Raw genomic sequence first — 19,406 nt, 5'->3', positions numbered from 1 at the left:
GTGGAGGAAGAACTGAGGATTCACAAGGAAAGAGGTGTTGGGCTTCATCTGATGCCATAAACCTGACCCACCCACCTCAGACTGCTGTTCTTCCATCCTGACATCAAGAATCCCAACCAAAGCATATTTATCACAATCATAAATGTCCTGGTAATGACTAAATAATTAGATACAAGTTTGTATTCTATATGTGGGTACTTGTTTCTGTGTTTGTCACTCTAGCTAAGTGTCGGTTTCTACTCATGTTTTCTGGCTATGTCTATGTTTCTAACTCTGCACATCTATTAGGATGGATTTGTTCATTATTTTGGCCCGAGCACCTACATACCCTAAGCCAGGAAAACTCACCGGCAGGGAATCAAGATGAGAAGCAAAAAGAAAATATTCCCCTAGGTCAGGATCAGATTCTACCATGCCTGGCCACCTGGAGAAGACAGATGGGTTTAGGGAACAGAAGAGGAAGGGTTTACATGGTTTAGAGGAACAGAACACAAATTCACCAATACACATGTACATAAAAGAGCAATATGTTTTGCAAACAAAGGATCTTAAAAATAGACCTCCACCCTTGGTGATCTCCCCCAGTAGTCACTACCAAATGACTAAAGTGACTTCTATCAGTATACAAAGAAGCTCAGAATCTTCCAAGTAAGAGTATATATATATTTTTTCCAGTAGGCTCCATGCTTAGCATGGACCCCAATGTGGGGTATGAACTCAAGACCCTGAGATCAAGAGTCAAATGCTTGACCAACTGAGCCACCCAGGCGCCCTCTAGTAAGAGTATCTTAACCTAGGCTTTCCATCAACCCTGAGAAAAAATCTTCTGACTAGGACATCTCCAAAGAAGAAACTATCCCACCCTTCTTTGTCCTCTCTACTTTATATATCTCTCATATCTCAATGTTTTAAAAATGCCATAAAGCCACCTTCCTTTTTCTTGCCCACCCAGAGTAGAATTGTCAGATGCTTTTTTCCAGGGAGATACCACCTCCACTGTGAAACCTTTAGAAAACACGTTCTTTCAAAGCCTCCCAGCTTGGTACTTTATCTTTTCCCTCATCCCATGTTCTTTCTAAGGCAGGTACCATTTCCATTATAAATGCTTTCTACTTCTTTCCCTCTTTGCTTGAATCTACCACTCCCAAGTTCATGAAGGATGTTCTATGCCATGGTGCCCTACCAAGGATAACCATATTGCTTGGCCCAGATGATAGATCCTGGAATGTAGGAGGCATAGGCCACATCACTCTCATGCCCTATCCAGGACTCCTCAGGGATGTCACAGCGATTATACTTCAAGTCTGCCAAAAAAGAGAAGGAATGAAGGGAAGGAAAGAACCTCATCAGGTAAAAATCTAGACGAGGGCAGGAGAGAGGACAAGAGTATGCACCAGGTGGGACCAAAAGGGCACTGGGAGACAGGTATGGACAAAGAACAAAGACCCATGGAGGAAATGCAGCTACAGCTAGAATAAGAGTGCTGCCTCCATGTACGTTACAGAAAGAGATTCCAAACTTCTGCCTGACCCACATTATTTGACCCTGCTTCCATCTACATAACATCATGACAGCAATTTCTCTGAGACTCTGTTACCTCATCCTTAAAATAACTGGGCTGGGTTAGATCATCATACTCTTCCAAGTGGTTTCAAACATTTTAGAATTCTAAACCACTGGCTGTCTCTCTCACCCACTTTTCCCCATGGATCCCATATCCCTTCTTATCCACCAACCCAACACCAATAACCTAATCAGGACCAGCAGGGTCAGACTAATGCTGAAGAAGATGGAATCCACTTAGAATGTACGTTTAGATTCCAGGCCCTTCCCACAATATAACTCTTCAGGGTGTTTTCTTCTAGCCCATTATGTCAGATTCATCTTGATATGACAAGGAAGATCCCTTCCTCTCTCCCAAACACTACAAGGACCCCTGGGATTATAACTACATCTATGACATATTTAATCTAAGGGATACATACAGAGAAAGAAAGGAAAGAATAAAAACAAACAAACAAAAAACTCTCCAGTCCATTCTACCTGTATTCTGATCACAGGACCAATTATCTGGAAGCACTGAGGGGTCAATGTTCCCACAAAGCCGCCTCCACTTCTCACAGTTTGGGGAGGAACACTGGACCCAGACGAGACACTGACCTGCAACAGAAAAAAAAAAAGTGAGACAAAAATATGCTCTTCCTTCTTCAGTCCAACTAAAATCAATATACCTTCACTAAAATCATAGAGCCTTAGGGGCCAAATAGTCTAATCCTAGATTTATAAGTGGGAAAACTAAGCTCAGAGAAGATAATTGACTTGCTGAAGATCAATCTAACACAGTGGCAGAGCTGAACTTGGATCCCAGGTCTCACATCTCAATCTTTCTCCTATACCATACTATCATCTCTCCTTCCCCCCAGGAGAAAAAGCAAGTGTTTCCCATATTGACAGTTCTTTTTTTTAATGTTTGTTTGTTTGCTTGTTTGTTTGTTTTTTTATTGAGAGAGAGTGAGCAGGGGAGGGGCAGAGAGAGAGGGAGACAGAGAATTCTAAGCAGACACTGTGCTGCCAGCATAGAGTCCGATGCAAGGCTCAAACCCACAAACCATGAGGTCATGACCTGAGCTGAAACCAAGAATTGGATACTTAACTGTGCCACCCTCGCACCCCAATGTATTAACAGTTCTTGAAAAGGTTGGCTGGCACCTTTCTGGCTCGTGCCTCGTTCTCCACTGGCCTGTCACTACTGGAAAGTTCTTTTGAAGGGCTAACCAGCATCTTTCGTGTACAACATCCAGAGTTACTATCTGAATCTCAACTGATTTACCTGTCACCAAATCACTGCAGTGATTGGTAGCAGTCTTTGGAACCAACAGTCCTGAGATTACCCTCCTCCAAAAGACAGAGATAAGTCTATCAACTCAATCAACTATTTACTTCAGGCCTTGATCAAAGGCCAAGCATTCCTTTTATCTATTACCTTCCAAACCATTATCCCCACCAACATCTTCTAAGTTGACCCAATTTTCCTCACAGCCTCCCCTCTCTCCATCCCAAACCTTTCCACTATGTTCTTTGGAATTCTAGACAAGAGCAACAAAAAGTCCACATATCTTCAACTTTTCTGAACATCCACCTCCTTTTTGAAACCTGGTGATGCACCGATGACACTGCCCCTGCCCAACTCCACCCCACCCACAGCTCTCTAAGTGGAGTCTGTTCCCTCTCACACACCCCAGGCCAGAGAGTGGGGTCAACATCATCCTTACTCCTCATCACCACTTCCAGACCTTTACTATCCTTCCCATAAAAACCCTCCCTCCCTTGAGATCTATGCCATGGGACTATGTCACCCTCTCATCTCCCTTGGAAAGATGCTGGCATCTGGTTCAGCCTTCTCCTCCTCCTTCCACCTCCTGCCCTCATTCCAGACAGCCACTGTTTTCATAGGAGTAACTCAAAAAGCACCCCATTCTCTGAGTTCCTTGACCTTTTCCTCTATGCCACCTCAGTAACGCACTCCACTTCAGTGGTGCACTCCCCCTCCTGCATGCCCCATCCACTCATCCTTAGAAACCATACACTCCCCTGAAGCACTGATCCAAACATTCCTCTCTGATGAAAATGCATGGTTTCCCATCTCACTTGCTCAAAGACCCTTATAGCGACTTTCACTTTACCCAGGTCACCAATCTACTGGCCTCTAACTTCCTGCCAATCTAGTGGCAACCTCCTTTCTTCACTCTGTTCTTACTCAGGTTTGACTCCTTAGATTCTAGTGCAGACATCTTCAACTCTCTTGCCCTCCACTTTTTCTCCCACTCAGCTGGGCAAACACAACCCAGAATGAACACATGCTACCTTGTCTGTGCCTACATTCATAGAAACTGAGCATTGCTAAAGAAGCAGAGCATAACCATGCACATAGGTATACACCCTAGGATCATAATTAACAACACCAACCAACATGTTTCTCCACGTAAGTTCATTCTCCCGCTGTCAAGTTTTACCTTAAATGCCTGAACATAAGGGATGCCCTCCATTCCACTGAAATCATCCTTCAGAGAAGCAGCTGACTTACATTTGGGTCCTTTCAAAGTATCTCATATTTAAGGTTTTGAATTACTTTATTTTGAAAAAAAAAGTACCGGTTGAGAGTGATACATTAGTCTGAAAAGACAGCTGCCCAGCCCGGGATGCATACATGCGTGCAGCACCACAGCTGCCACTGGGGGCCACGGAGACCCACACCTCCCAGGCTGCTCATAAGCGAGGCCTGCAGCAACCGGCAGCCAACTGTGTCACTCCAGGCCTGCCTTCTTCCACGCTGCTGCCCCAACCCGAGATGGCAAGAACATCCAGCCCAAACAAATCTGTACCTTCTGCCTCAGCAACCAGAGAAAGTTGATCAAGGACCAAGACAGAAATACTATGATTCAGAGTTGGAAGCTAATGCGCTGGGCTACCCAAGAGAGCCCCCACGGACCTGACTCATGCACAGGCCTCCTGTGAGGGCGGCCACCAAGCCACCCACCAGCCCTGCCTCTGGACCAATGGACAGACAAGTGGCAGCAGGACTCTCACTGGCCAAACTGGCCCAGGTCCACTGGAAGCTTCTGTACTGGCTCCCTACCTGGTTTTCTTCTGGTCACTACAGGCTGGCATCTTGTATCTTTGATATGATAAATATAAGTCTGGAAACTTTGTATACTTAAAAGCAAAACAACACTGTCCAAAACAAAACAAAACAAAACAAAAAACAGCTCCCAGTAACTGTTTTTGATGTTTATAGAAGTGATCTACCAAGACTAGAAAAAAAGAGTGGGAAAAGGGGCCAGAGACCATAAAAGTAAACACAGATCAATAAAATAAATGGTTGGTTGTGAAAAGAATGAATATTCCTGAGAAAATGAATAGGAAAAATGAATCCTAATGAGGTAGAACTAAGGATTTGTGGCTTGAGATAAAATTTCCAATAAAAGAACACACAATTCTTTAAAGTTTCCTTTCATGGGCTCCTGGGTGGCTCAGTCGGTTAAGCGTCAGACTCTTGATTTCTGCTCAGGTCATGATCTCATGGTTCATGACATTGAGCCCCACCTCCTGCTCTGCACTAATCGGAGTCTGCTTGGGATTCTCTCTCTCCCTCTCTCTCTGCCTCTCCTCTGCACTCCTGCACGTACACACACTCTCTCTCTCCCAAAATAAAGAAATAAACATAAATAAAATAAAGTTTCCCCTCAAACAACTTAGAAGAGAGGATGATGTGCTCCAGAAAACTGCTTGAGGCTCATGACGCAGTTCTATGATAATGAAAACTGATGTCACAGACAAACTACGAGTATTTCAGTTGACACCAGTTTCCTTGGGTTCTATGATCTCCCCCTTCTTCATTTCCCCGCTCCCCCCATTTTTCTGGCAGCTCCCTCCTCATTCTCCATTCCGTCTCTAAACCCTGGGGTTCCAAAGCCCAGTCAGGGCCTTAGTTCCCCATGCTATACTTTTCCTGAAGCAAACTCACCCACTCCTATAGGTTTGAAACCCATCTTCATGTCTGACCACATACAGATGAATGATGCATCTAGCTTTTGTTCTGAGTTCCAGATTCCTACAGCCACTTTACTCTTTGAAATCACCATTTGGATGTGTCACAAAGAGCTCAAACCTAATGGGCCCAAACCCAAGTGCTTGATCTTATCTCACAAATTCGTTCTTTCTCTACTTTTCCTCACCCCTCTCAAGTAACTGCTCAAGCCAGAAACTGATCATCTTAACATATTCTTGCCTCTCTCTCACCTCCCCCCACATCCAATTCATTACCAAGTTCTGACAAGTTTACATACAAAACATATCTTAAAACCATCCACTTCTGTTTCCACTTTCAACATCCTCATCTAAGCCACCAAAGTCTCTAATCCTAGGACTCACTTGTCTACTCTTGTCACTACATACTTCATTTTTCAATTAATCACAAAGGGAGTCTTTTAGAACATTAATTTGATGATGTCAGCCCCACTCGGAGCACCTGGGTGGTTTAGTTGGTTAAGTGTCCAGCTTCAGCTCAGGTCATGGTCTGTGAGTTTGACCCCCGCACCAGGCTTGCCGCTATCAGCACAGTGCCTGCTTTGTATCCTCTGTCCCCTCTCTCCCTGCCCCTCCCCTACTCACTCTCTCTCTCTCTAAAAAATGAATAAACATTAAAAAAAAAAAAAAACACCTCATCAGTGGCTCCCAATGCACTTAAAATTCTTACTTTGTACATTAATCCGGAGCCACTTTCTTGCCTTACTTCCCCTTGGTCTCTGAACTCCAATCATACTGGCTTCCTTTCAAAACCTGGAATATGCCAAACTGCACCTTCCCTAAATTCTTTCTCCGCATCCTACTCCTCCTTCAGATTTCAGCTTAAATGTCATTTCCTTACAAGTGTGTTCCCTGACTGGCCCAATCTTGATTAGGTCTCTGTTATTTCCTGCCATGACATTCCATTCTTTTCCTTCACTTCACCCAAACGGATTGTATTTATCAGATACCGCCCCTTCTATTTCCTACTGTGGGAGGACTCATCTCTCCCTGACAACTGTAAGAAACAGGAAGAGTGGTTCATTTATAGCAAGAGGCTTACACATTCACGACAATCACAATTCGACTCAACAAGCACTGCCAAAGGAGTGGACTTTCCATCTCCCAGTGAAAAATCCAATCCTTGCCCTCATACCAAGAGGTGCAAGAGATGGAATGGCATCACCCAGGCTGCCCAACTTCCCAAATTAGACGTACATCTCTGGCTCCTTATGTTACCATGTTATTATAACACACAAAGTAGTTTATTGCCTTGGACTATCTTGTGTGATGTCTACATAGTCTTCCTAGAGTTTTCTTTCAAGTATGCACAAGCCTGTTTTTGGTGCAAGCCTGTTTCCCCCCAGATTGTTAAGTGTATTTATTTTCAAAATTTTAAACTTACTAACATATTGTCTAATATATTTTATTTCTCATTTTAAAATTTCCCAATACTGGGGCAGCTGGGTGACTCAGTCAATTAAGCATCCAATTCTTGGTTTTGGCTCAGGTCATGATCTCACTGTGAGTTTGAGCTCTGTGCTGGTAGTACAGAGATTCTCTGCTTGGGATTCTCTCTCCCCCTCTCTCTCTCTCAAAATAAATAAAATTTAAAAGAAAAACACTTTAAAATTTCCCCATATTACCATGGTTATTTTCTATATTTGTTTATCACCTGAAACACTAAAATGGTAAATTCTATGAAAGAAAGGATTATCTATTTTTTTCACCACTATATTTCCAGTACCTAGCACAATGCCTGGAATAGAACATAAGGCATTAATAACTATTGTTAAAAGAATAAATAAATCTATATCCATGTTTATCTGCCCTCCATCCAATGTCAAAGGCTAAGGTGTCCTTTCTGAGTAAGAATAAACCCTCTGGCTCTCTTCTCATTCCCTTCACTCTCTCCTCCTTTATAAATAATTTTCCCTCAACTTATTCATATGCTCATAACACACAGGCCAAGTCTCTTTTTTTTTTTTTAAAGAAAGCTTAAAGGGGTACCTGGGTAGCTCAGTCGGTTAAGTGGTTAAGCATCTGACTTTGGCTCAGGCCATGATCTCACGGTTCGTGACTTTGAGCCCCGCATCAGATTCTCAGCTGTCAGCGCAGAGCCCGCTTCGGATCCTCTGTCCCCCTTTCTCTCTGCCCCTCCCTCACTCAATCTCTCTCAAAAATAAATAAACATTAAAATATAAAATAAATTAGGGGCGCCTGGGTGGCTCAGTTGGTTAAGCATCTGACTTCAGCTCAGGTCACGATCTTGCCGTTTGTGAGTTCAAGCCCTGCATCAGGCTCTGTGCTGACACTTCAGAGATTGGAGCCTGCTTCAAATTCTGTGTCCCGTCTTTCTGACTTTTCATGACTTCCTACCTGTAATATCGTTGAGCATTTTCAAATTTTTATCCTCTTTGATGTCTCTGTAGCAGCACAAGGCTAAACACTCCCTCTTTCTTGACATTCTCTCCTCCCCTGGCATCTGTGATGCCATACTCTCCTAGATTCTACCTTTCTGAGTTTTCTCTTAGTTCTTAGTTTTCTTCCTGTGCAGCTCTTCCTCTGCTTAACCCTAAACATTATGTTCCCCCTAAACATTATGGGTTTTCTATTCATTGCTCTTCTCTTTGCACTCCACACCCTCCTCTTAGAAAATTTCATCCATTCTTACTGATGCAGATGATTCCCAAACCTGTATTTCCAGCCCAGACCTCTTTCTTAGATGCAAAAGCTCATCACAGACCCTCTAACTTGTCCAAAGCTAATTCACTGTCTGAAAATGTGCTCTTTCTTCTATATTCTCCATTTCAAATAATGGTTCTTTCAAGCACTTAGGTCAGAAAACAGGATCATCCTCAGATCCCACTGGTAACCATATCATACTGATCTTTCCTCCTAAAGATCTCAAATGTGTCTCTTCCTCTTCACTGCTACTGCCTATCTTCCTTGTTTAGATCACTATTTCTGTGGTCTAGTCATGCTCCCACTAATCCATCTCCCATGCCAGTGGCACAGTGAGCTTTCTAAAATACAAATCTTACCAACTTTCCCCTAAAGAGGCCAATGGTTCCTCTTTAACTTTAAAATAAAATTCAAATTCCTTAGCCTGGCATGTAAGGCCTTTTATGATCTGGCCCTTGCATACCTATAACCTTATCTCCCCCTACAACATTCTATCCCCCGCAAGGTACCTAAAAGCTACAATCATTAGCTCTCCTCCATAACTTTGCCAATAAATATCACTCTGACCTTCATCCCCACCTCAGTTCACCCTACTAAATGATACTTCCAACACATGGCTCAAGTACTATCTTTTCTTGTTGCTTCACTATATACTAATTTGGATATAAATTTTAAAAAATAAAAAATAAAGTTAAATCAAAAAAGAAAAAAGTAGTATCTTTTCTTGGAGACTTTTTCAAATCTACTCCCACCTTGTAGCTTTCTTTTTTGCCTTCCTCACAAGCCTATTTCCCTTCCAACAGGCATATATTAATTTATTCTACATTTACTCAGCACATCCTAAAATGCCTGGTACACAGTAGGCATCCAACAACTATGGATTATATGACTAAATAACTGAATAAATGAAAGCCTTCTCTTCCACAGCAGCGTATCTCTTACAAGTAGCTGTGAGAGATAAATTATTGTGTTTGCAGAATTTCCTCTAGCAACCTAACCCTTGCCTCTGTCCTCCATCTCCAATTTTCAAGCCCAGGTAGGTTTTCCAAATCATGCTGAACTCACCAAAACCACTGCCTTCTCCTTTTTGTTGGTTTCTGATCTGAGAATGATTTTGAACTGTTTTTTTCAGTTGAGCTTTCTGTCTGGGCTCACGTCCACTTTGGGCTTTCTCCATTTTCTCATCTTCTGGGAAGATAAAACAAAACACTCTATAGATAGTGAGGGCCAGTGAAATAAGGAAGAAGGATCATAATCTAATAGTTTCAAGACCTGGGTTGAAAATTTTCAGCCTGCCCACTGTCCCATTCCCTAATTTTGTGGAATAAGTACTTGAGCCAGATGTCAAAGTATATCTGACTATACTTACGGGCTCCTTTCTTTCCTTTGTTTAAGGAAAATCTATTGAATTTCTTCTCAGAAGGTGGAGGATCTGGCTGCCCTGGCTTAGGTGTCTCTATCACAGAGGTCACTCCAGCTTCCTTAGTGGCTGAAATCTCTAGAATATGAGGTACCATTACCTTCTCTCTGAAAATAAGATTTTCTTTTTAATGAAAAGGCAAAAAGGAGCCATTTGTCATACCTTTGTTTGAAAAAACCCAAGGATAAAAGTCAGGAGTATAGAAAAATCCTAGGCTCTCCACAGCCTCCAGAGGCCATCTTACCCATCTATCTGCCTACTCTTCCCAGTTCAAACAGGTATCTGTCCTGAGCTGAGAGAAATCCATAGAGATACGAAAATGACTAGATAGACTTGGATCACCTGGGTGGCTGTCAGTTAAGTGTCTTACTTCACCTCAGGTCATGATCTCATGGCTTGTGGGATTGGGCCCCGCATCCAGCTCTGTGCTGACAGTTCAGAGCCTGGAGCCTGCTTCAGATTCTGTGTCTCCCTCTCCCTCTGCCCCTCCCCTGCTCACGCTATCTCTTTCTCTCTCAAAAATAAAATAAAATATAAAGAAAATGACTAGATAGACAACCATTTACCAATGCTAAATCTACCCTGTGATCAACTTGCCTCACTGGGATAAACTTACCCATCAGCATTATCATTATCAGTAGAAGAAGCAATTCCTGGTTCCTTGTCTAATTGGGTACGTCTTATGGGCTGGGCACAGGAAGTCTCTGAAAAATCAAGGCTAGATCCCATCTCTCCCAAAACAAAATACTATAAGCAGAGAAGCAATTAAAGAAAATAATGACTCCATTATTTCCAAACTGCAACCTTCCGTTAAAATGATGCCTAGAAGAGTCCATCTTTGGAGTTTTGTCCGATAATAGACCTTTAAGCCTTAAAATTCTCAGGAAAAACTACAAATCTGTATCTTTTGGCAAGTCTTTCCAGATTGATCCGCCTTGCTCCAGGATAGCCAAGTAATGTCAATTTTATTTTGTGTACATAAAAGAAATCTTATGTAATGTGTTTTAGACCATTTGTTCCTCAAACTTTCTCTTGGAATAGAAGTACACCTAAGAATAGCTGAAAACATCAGACTATTCTCCTTAGCCTCAGGACATATGGCAAAATCCTCAGGGTGTACACTGTAGAGTTCTTTATTCCAAAAATCAAATCCCTGAGCATATGTTAAAACAGTATTGGAAACAAATACACAAGGGTAGATGGAAACTAAGTTCTTCAAATCTAGTAAATACAATTTATCTTTTCTAAGTAGATTGTAAACATGTGAAAGTGAATTTAAGTTACACTTAAAAAAACTATCTGAGACTATATTTATATTCTGAAGTCAACGTAATCTATTTCAACTTAATCTATTTTTCTAGAAGTCTGTACCCCGTAAGGTAGTTTAGCTATAGTCCTGTTGATAGATGAAATATTTAAAAATATTTCAAAGCCATCTAATATTTCCTTACTTATAGGAAACTGGAGGGAAGGAGAAAAGCTGTCAATTTACTCTACCCCTTCAGATAACAGTTTGTCTAACTGAAACTCTTTCTCTCACTATAAGCCATACCCAAACACTCCTGGAGGGACTTCCGTAGCACAATCTGGACAATCTCCTCAAATTCTGCATTGGTGAGACTTAATTTTTCCTGCAGAGATAAGGGCAGAGAAGGAAAACCATTCATCTTTTCCCAGGTCTCCTCTCTGACCAGCCTTTAGATCAGCCAGTAAGTTCACAAGGCTGAGAGCATGAAGGTATTGTCCCTAAGGATTCTATAAACTCTGTCTCAGATTTCCCGGGAATAAAGGAGTCAAAGAAAAGGAAAATTTTATAAAGCCTCTGACCACCATTTACTTTCACCTCCATTCCACCTCAATCCCTACCCACCTATTATTTCCAGCTAAAGGCTTTCTTCAAAACATTTTTCACCTCTTTAAGAAAATAGAACCCCCAAGAAAGGAATAAAAAAACTTAAAAGTACAGGGTAAAGTTCCCCTACATGAAAAGACTGTCTAGACTGGATGTCTAGAAGAAACTGTCCCACTAGAACCCATCAATGAGACTGATACCTTTGCTTTCTTCTCTGCTTGCTTGTCTTTAGCCTTTCCTTTTTTCTCCTGGCCACTGCTTGGACCATTTTCTGTGGTTGCTTTCTCCTCCTTCTTCTCTAACCTGTCCTTTGAGGAACTGATCCCCAGGGTCTCCTCCTTGGGTGAGTTAGGGCTATAGCACATCAGGCTATGCATTTTTTGTACAGGTGGGGCGAAGGTTTTCTTTGACCCCTTCCCATGTTCTGAAAGAAATTTGATCATCAAATGGATTTATGAAACATAGAGTCTAGCACAGAAAATGTCTGCACTGCCCATTGACTGGCCATATCAGAATTACCTGAAGAGAGCTTTTAACAAAATCAGATTACTAGGCCTCTCCTTTCCCACCCCACCCCACCCCTTAAATTCTAAATAAACAGTTGGGAGTGAGGCTGAGGAATCTGTCATTTTGCAAGGCCACCTAGATTATTCAGCCAAGTTTACAAACTACTGAGTAATTAAAAGGTGACAAATATAAACATACAGAAAGCTGAATTATTCAAATGTGAAATTTTAAAAATTTGTTCATTTAACTTTAAAGAAAATTTTACAGGAAATCAGGAAGTTGAAAGAAAAAAAAAACTAGTGCAATGAAAATTACACTGATCCTCCCAGGTATAAACAGTATCTCTTTCTTCTGAGCTTCCATAACATTTAATACTTCTCTGCTGGCATTTATCACATTCGAGTTTGTATTATAAATATTTAAATGTCTTTTGTCTCCCTATGAGTTTATATATTTCTTGAGCTAGACTGCTTCTAAGTTGTATATATTTCACTCAAAGTTTCTAGAAAAGTAGTAACTTTAACAAAGTGTATACCAAATATATATAGACTGAGCTTCCCTTTGGTGGGAAGTGTATCTACATTACCAGGGACTGAGAAAGAAGGAAAAAATGAGGGAAATGTACAAAAAAATGAATCTCCCTCATCCTTGACTCACCTTCTTTACTCTGCAACGTTGCCATCATTTAGCTCAGAAGCTACACTTTCTTTGTGCCTCTGTTAGAAAAAAGAAATTAACTGCTGTGACTTTGATTGAACTTGATTTTAAACTTTCTTCTCTCTCTATCTTGTTGGGCTTAGGATCTTTACCTGGGACTGCTGTACTACATTTTCTGCCCTCTTGTACTTTTACCTCCTCAGCAGTGCCAATCACATGCCAGGGGATAATGAGAGTTACTGTTTTAAAGATTAGCAACATTCCTTCATGTTTTAAGTGCCTAAAGTCATGTCCAATGTAAGGTCGGCACTTGTCAGTAGTGGTAGTGATGTGTTAAAAAAAATTCACTGAGTAAATGTTGAAGATCTTATTGGCTTCATTCAGTGATTCATGAATTGGGAAGCATCTGACCTAACAGACAGAAAGAACTCTGAGGAGCTGTACAAAATGAAAGACTTTTAGGGGCACCTGGGTGGCTCAGTCGGTTAAGCATCCAACTTCGGCTCAGGTCATGATCTCGTGGTTTGTGGGTTAGAGCCCCATATTGGGCCCTGTGCTCACAGCTTAGAGCCTGGAGCCTGCTTCAGATTCTGTGTCTCCCTCTCTTTCTGCCCTTCCCCCGCTCATGCTCTGTCTCAAAAATAAACATTTAAAAAAAAATTTTTTTAAATGAAAGAGTTTTTACAGGCAGAAGGGAGCTGGAACAAGGAAGTTACACTAGGCAAACAAGCAAATTACCTATTGCAAGTCTACTTTCCTATAGGAGATGATAGGGGTCTATTAGGCAGATTACCTAAATAGTGCTGATCAAGTGATTCCTGATTGACTATAAACCAAAATTCTATTTCTGGGAGAGCCAAAACTGTTTAGTCTTCGTTAGAGGTCCCTATGCATAAAGAACCCCCTTTTTAACCCCCTTTTTAACATCACTATAATCTTTACTTAGATCTTCTAGTCCAATAAATTTTCCAATGTGCTAGATTCTAGCAATCCCTATTCAAGGATCAGAAATATTTGGTAACCAGCAGCCATCCCCAGAGAAGCTAGTCATAGGCATCTAATACTTTCCACTCTATATCCTGAAACTATCTATCTACTTGCAGATGTTCTATGCTACATCAGTATGCTTCATTATCACCATCAAAATCGTGACTAATAATAATAGGTGACACTTACTGAGCATCAACCATATTCTTTATCCTTTACATATGTCATCTCACTTAATTCTCCCAGTAAATCTATGAGATAGGTACTTTTTTACACTTGGAGAAATTTAGGCTTAGAGGGACTTAGAGATAATAAATAGGTAACTGATAAATAGTAATTCAGGATTTGAACCCTCCTGATTTTATTTTTTTTTTAATTTTTTTAACGTTTATTTATTTTTGAGACAGAGAGAGACAGAGCATGAAGGGGGAGGGTCAGAGAGGGAGACATAGAATCCGAAGCAGGCTCCAGGCTCTGAGCTGTCAGCACAGAGTCTGATGCGGGGCTTGAACCCACGAACCATAAGATCATGACCTGAGCCGAAGTCAGACACTTAACAGACTGAACCACCCAGGTGCCCCTGAACCCTCCTGATTTTAAAGTTTACACTATTAACTATGGTATGCTATATCCCAAGAGTCTAATTCAGTGCTTCACAACCATTTTTATATTATAGCACATGTGGAAAGCACACATTAAAAGTACACATTGAAATACACAGAAAATTCTGTTTCCAGATACTTTGGATTTAAGGACCAGGCCTTTCACAGTGATAGACAACTGAGGGTTGGGAATGGGGAGACATCTAGTCAAACAAAAGGCTGAAGAGATTTGTCTTCACACAGTTATGAGCCATTCGTGGCCCAGCAGAGTGCCAAGATTCCTCTTGTGAAGTTGCAATAATTTATACATTTTTTTCCAGTTTACACTTCCACTATTGATACTATTTCTACTAATTAGAAGAAAAATATGTTTGTTTTATCAGCTTAAACTTCTTATAACTCTTCTACCCAGTTTTCTTTAGGCTTAAAGCATATAAGCCATTCTTATTTTTATAACAAGCATTGTACCTCTGGGAGGGTCCGCAGAGGTCATAAAATGCCAGCTCACCTTTTTACAGATCAAAAAAATAGGCAAAAAGCAGTTAAGTGATTTTCCCAAAGCCTCAGTGTTAATACATGGTAGAGACAGGATGAACCCAGACTTTTGCCTCTAAATTCTACTAATAACACATCTATTCCTCTCAATGATCTTATTTCTGGCTGTTGGTTTTGAGTAATTTGAAGGCCCTGGACCTGAAACTCAGTCTTCCAACTCTATCATCTCCCATTAGAAACAGACACAAAAGTAGCATAAAATGGATCTTATATATGAGATATCTATCTATCTATCTATCCATCTATGTCCCTTTAAAGGTGAAAAATTTAAGACCTTCAAATGACCAAATTATAGTGAACATTTGGTTGCTCAGGGTATAGAGTTCCTCTCTCTAGATCCCAAGGTGAATTCAAAAGGTACTGGGGGCTTGACTTAGTGTGTCCACAGCATGGCTAAATGTATTTTCAAACTATCTTTTGATATTTTTTGTTCCTTGTCTTCTATAAATGTGAATAATTCAGATGTGCTGTTCTGCAGAAACTACCTTTCCTATATATTGAGGGCAACATATTTTTTTCACTGTTTCCATCTTAACTCATCACCACCAACCCCCTAAGTCTATTTACTCTAGGAAAAAAGGCAAGTGGGATATTGAGGGAGAAACACTGCAGCAAATTGGTCTTCTTTCTGATAATTCTAAATAGAAGCTAAAAACTGAATACAGTTAGGCTGAAAATGAATATTAATTTGATCAAAAATGACAAATACATTTTCTTCCAGACTCCAGAATTCTAAAAAAGATCATGAGAAGTCCCTATGAAGGTAATATAAATTACAAGATGAGCTATACTAAAAGGGGAAAAGCAAAATGAAAATTAGTGTATTTGAAATGACAAAATTTGATGTTTTTAAATGTATATCTACCTAATATGCTTAAACTTATCCACAAACTATCTATGGAAGAATACACAAGACACTAACCTCTAGGGAGTAGAACTGGGTGGCTGGGGGTGCTTTTTAACACACCCCCTTCTATATCTCTAGCATTTTGTAACATGCCTATATTACCACTTCAAAAGTGATTTTTTTTTTTAATTCCAAATTCCTTAGAGTGTTTTGATCCACCTAAAAATGCAAAAATTTTCCAGTATTTAGGTTCAAATCATTATCTAAACCTATACTGACCTCTCTAGGCCAAAGTGTGTTACTGGAGCTCCAACCAACTGGATAAAATCATGGATCCTTAACAAAATAAAGTAAATCTATAAGCAGTGATACATAATAGTTCCCCTTAATCTAGAGTGGAGGATGTGATGAAGAACATTACTTTTAAAGAAAATCTCTAACCTGGTTAATAGAGAAAGAAAAGCCAGGAGTCACTCACTTTATGACAACTCAAGTCTCTGGTCCTCTGTTCCAGATGAATTTTCTCCTTCCACATAAGGAATATTAAAACAAAGCACAAAGAGAGAGAGATATTTTTAAAACCAGACAGTTAATAAGCACACAAAATACCACCAACCTTCATTCTGACTAGATACTAAATAACTGGGGGCTCTAGAACATTTGAGGGGTTTTGTTTTTGTTTTTACTTCAAACGAAACAGAGAGGGAGAAAATTCAATAAAGTTTTAAGTATGAAAGTAAAAGAAAGTTCCATAAGTCAGATCCACCACTCAACATAAGAAAGGAGGATGAATAAGAACAGAAAAAGAACTTAGAAATAATGAATAAAGGGAACCAAGGTAAGGCGAATGAGGTGTTCCAAAAAAGAGTAAGTTTTCTTTCGCTTAGAACACTTGAAAGCCATCAGTGATTTTAAGTTGAAATCATCTCCTTCAGCAGTTTTCAAAGTGTGATCCAAAGACCCCTGGGGGCCCCCTCCCTGTTCCAACTGCTTATCTGTATTAGGCTGGATTTTCTCATACATTTCAACCAAAACAAGATATCATAACAGACTGAAATCAGAAACAGATGAAAATCCAGCTGTCTTCTATTAGCCAGACATGAAAGAGACTTGCAAAACTGTAAAACACCACCATTCTTTGCACTAAATTTTCTTTCATTTAGGAAAAATATGTTTTCCATAAAGTTATTTAGGTCAACATATCATTACCATTTACTATTAATTATAACTTATGACTTTAAAATAATTTAAAATTTTCCCCGTTTATTATAATATGTTAATATCAACATAAATAAAACCAATTATTAACCAATTATTAACCAATCTTTGGAGTCCTTTGTAACTTTTAAGAACACAAGAGGGTTCTGAGACCAATAAGCTTGAGAACTGATCTAGCTAAACAACAATTCAGTCTTGTCAATATTTTTCCAAAACCATTAATCCCCCTCCCCCCACTTAGAATGTGTTCACAAATTTCTCTCTCTTAACTACCCAGTTATTCCCTCTTTATATTGTTCCTGGACTCCTTGGTTGAAGAGAATAAAAGCAAACCTGTTAGAATTGTCCTCAGACACACAGTCCACACAGACTCCATGAACCTAGAAAAGTATATTTAAAATCTCCTTTATGTTTGGGCGCCTGGGTGGCTTAGTCAGTTAGGCTTCCAACTCTAGTTCATGATCTTGAAGTTCATGGGTTTTGAGCCCTGCCTCAGGCTTGTTGCTGACAGCTTGGAACCTGGAGCCTGCTTCAGATTCTGTATCTCTGTCTCTCTCTGCCCTTCCCCCACTCATGCTCTGTCTCTCTCAAAAATAAACATAAAAATTTTTTTTTGAGTCTGATTTCCTTTTGGCATTAATGTCCAATGGCACGTGGACTCCTGCTTACTTTCATGCCACCATTAAGGGTCTCATACTCTTCTTACCAACTGAGCTGGTCAGGCAACTCATGCCACCATTAAGAACCATAGAGTTTATTTCCTTCCCCCGCCTTTCCTTTTTTTTCTTCCTCAGCAAGCATGATTTCACAAGAGTGTAAAAACAGGATTCCAGCTACTTTCACTACCCATACCTAACATAACAAGATATTTACTGTGGTAACTACCTGAACTAAACCTTGTACAGAATCCTATCAATAAATTAATGGGAGGGGGGGGTGCCTGGGTCGCTCAGTCAGTTAAGCCCCCCTCCCTAGATTTCGGCTTAGGTCATGACCTCACAGCTCATGAGATTCAAACACCCTCCACCCCACCTCCCCATCCTCACCTCAAGCCTGCTTGGGATTCTCTCTCCCTCTCTGCCCCTCCCCCACACGTGCGCCCACGCATGCCCTCTCTCAAAATAAATAAGCTCTTTAAAAAATAAATTCATGGTGAACTAAAGCTTATTAGTTCAAAGGGCAAGGAAGCACAAAGATATGGCCACTAAGCACCAAAACACAGGCTTTCTTTCCTGAGTGCTGATATTCTAAACCTTGCTGTCTGCCGACGGCAACACTTCCACAGGTGCCCCTTACCCACCTCACATCCGCCTTTGTGTGTTGTTTTCTCATTCCCAGGAACCCCTAAATCCCCGCTCCATCTCCCCTCACATGGGTGCCAAGGTCTGAAACTCTAACTCCGCCTTTCAAACCTGCGGTTAGAACTCTTGGTGATCCCCATTTTCCCTCTTTTCTCTCACCAATTCTCTCTTAAGGGCAGCAATTAATATCGGAGTTACCAGAGTCAAAAGTCCTTGATTCCCCTCAATGGGTAAAACAGTACCTTTCTAGCTTCTCTTCCACCTCAAGAACACCCCGCCCCAGGAGATTATTTCCCTCAGCTTCCCGCCTGCGCCCGCACCCCCACCCCTGGAGGAAGCACCAGGATCCTCATTCCCGCTCACTCCGTCCTTGCCCTCCAGGATATTGGATTACTTTGGTTTGTTGAGGGTAGGTTTGCGGGCGGGGGGGGGGGGGGGGGTGGAGATTCTAAGGAGGGGTAAGAGTTCGTTGTCGCCCTCAAAACTTCTCCTCAGGAGACAGAGGACTAGCAGAGCCCAGCCCTTTCATCTACAACCAGAGAAGAGCCAGCTACCTTCTGGAGCAAGGAGGGCCTAAAGACGAGGAGCAGAGTGAGCCACTGCAGCAGTTCTGCAAGCCCCCCAACCTCGGCTCAGTTTTCCCGCCAACAAGGTAAGGCGCGAGGCCACGCACAAGCACCGTTCCCACCCCAGGGGAGTGGTCCGGGGACTGAAGCGCAAGCGCAGCTGAAGCTGCTTCTGCGTTTGCGCAGCTGTCATTTCCGCCATCTTCCAACCAAATGACACGTAAAACTACAAATCCCATAATCCTCGATGGCCTCACTTTCTTAGGCGACAGGAGCAGCGCCTGATCGTTCGTGAAGCACATCTTCCGTTTACTAACTTTTCCGTCTGTCCCATACTGCCTTTTCCTTCCTCCTTTCGTTTCTTGATTCCTAATCTAACTTTTAGTTTCCTCCACGCCCTATATTGATATTTTAGTTGAGACTATCCGCAAACCCACTCTCGCCTCTCCCGCTTTCTCTGCCACCAGGACCCGCTCCCTAAGCCCTGGCGGCAGGGAGAACGCGCAACCTGTGGAAAGGGCGCCGAATAGCTTCTTCCCCATTGGCCGAGGCAGGGGGCCCAAAGCAGACCAACCCTCTTCCCCGCCCACACTCGTTTTTATATAAGGCTGCACGAAGACACCGTGTGCTTGGGAAGGCCTGCG

General features: G+C 41.4%; 1 protein-coding gene across 11 annotated transcripts in view; it reads right to left on the bottom strand.

The window, feature by feature from the left end:
• The window catches only part of ZCWPW1 (zinc finger CW-type and PWWP domain containing 1), a 31,111-nt gene extending 11,856 nt beyond the window's left edge, over positions 1–19,255 (bottom strand). The window contains exons 1-12 of one of the 11 annotated variants that reach the window (XM_053213723.1): positions 18,751–19,250; positions 17,229–17,275; positions 16,156–16,203; positions 12,687–12,745; positions 11,723–11,946; positions 11,223–11,301; positions 10,287–10,374; positions 9,620–9,777; positions 9,316–9,438; positions 2,044–2,160; positions 1,184–1,304; positions 349–424 (exon numbers count right to left, since the gene is read on the bottom strand). In XM_053213723.1, the coding sequence (XP_053069698.1) occupies positions 349–424; positions 1,184–1,304; positions 2,044–2,160; positions 9,316–9,438; positions 9,620–9,777; positions 10,287–10,374; positions 11,223–11,301; positions 11,723–11,946; positions 12,687–12,714 (1,014 nt within the window). In that variant the 5' untranslated portion in view covers positions 12,715–12,745; positions 16,156–16,203; positions 17,229–17,275; positions 18,751–19,250. Of the gene's footprint in view, positions 1–348; positions 425–1,183; positions 1,305–2,043; positions 2,161–9,315; positions 9,439–9,619; positions 9,778–10,286; positions 10,375–11,222; positions 11,302–11,722; positions 11,947–12,686; positions 12,746–16,118; positions 16,204–17,228; positions 17,276–18,195; positions 18,584–18,750 lie in introns of those variants that run through there. The other 10 variants (XM_027042109.2, XM_027042108.2, XM_027042106.2 and 7 more) reach the window with 10 other exon arrangements.
• Positions 19,256–19,406: the final 151 nt, after the last annotated feature.

Source organism: Acinonyx jubatus, chromosome E3 (assembly GCF_027475565.1).
Source record: "Acinonyx jubatus isolate Ajub_Pintada_27869175 chromosome E3, VMU_Ajub_asm_v1.0, whole genome shotgun sequence".
Classification (NCBI taxonomy): Eukaryota; Metazoa; Chordata; class Mammalia; order Carnivora; family Felidae; genus Acinonyx; species Acinonyx jubatus.
This window is presented reverse-complemented; position numbering and strand designations above follow the sequence as displayed.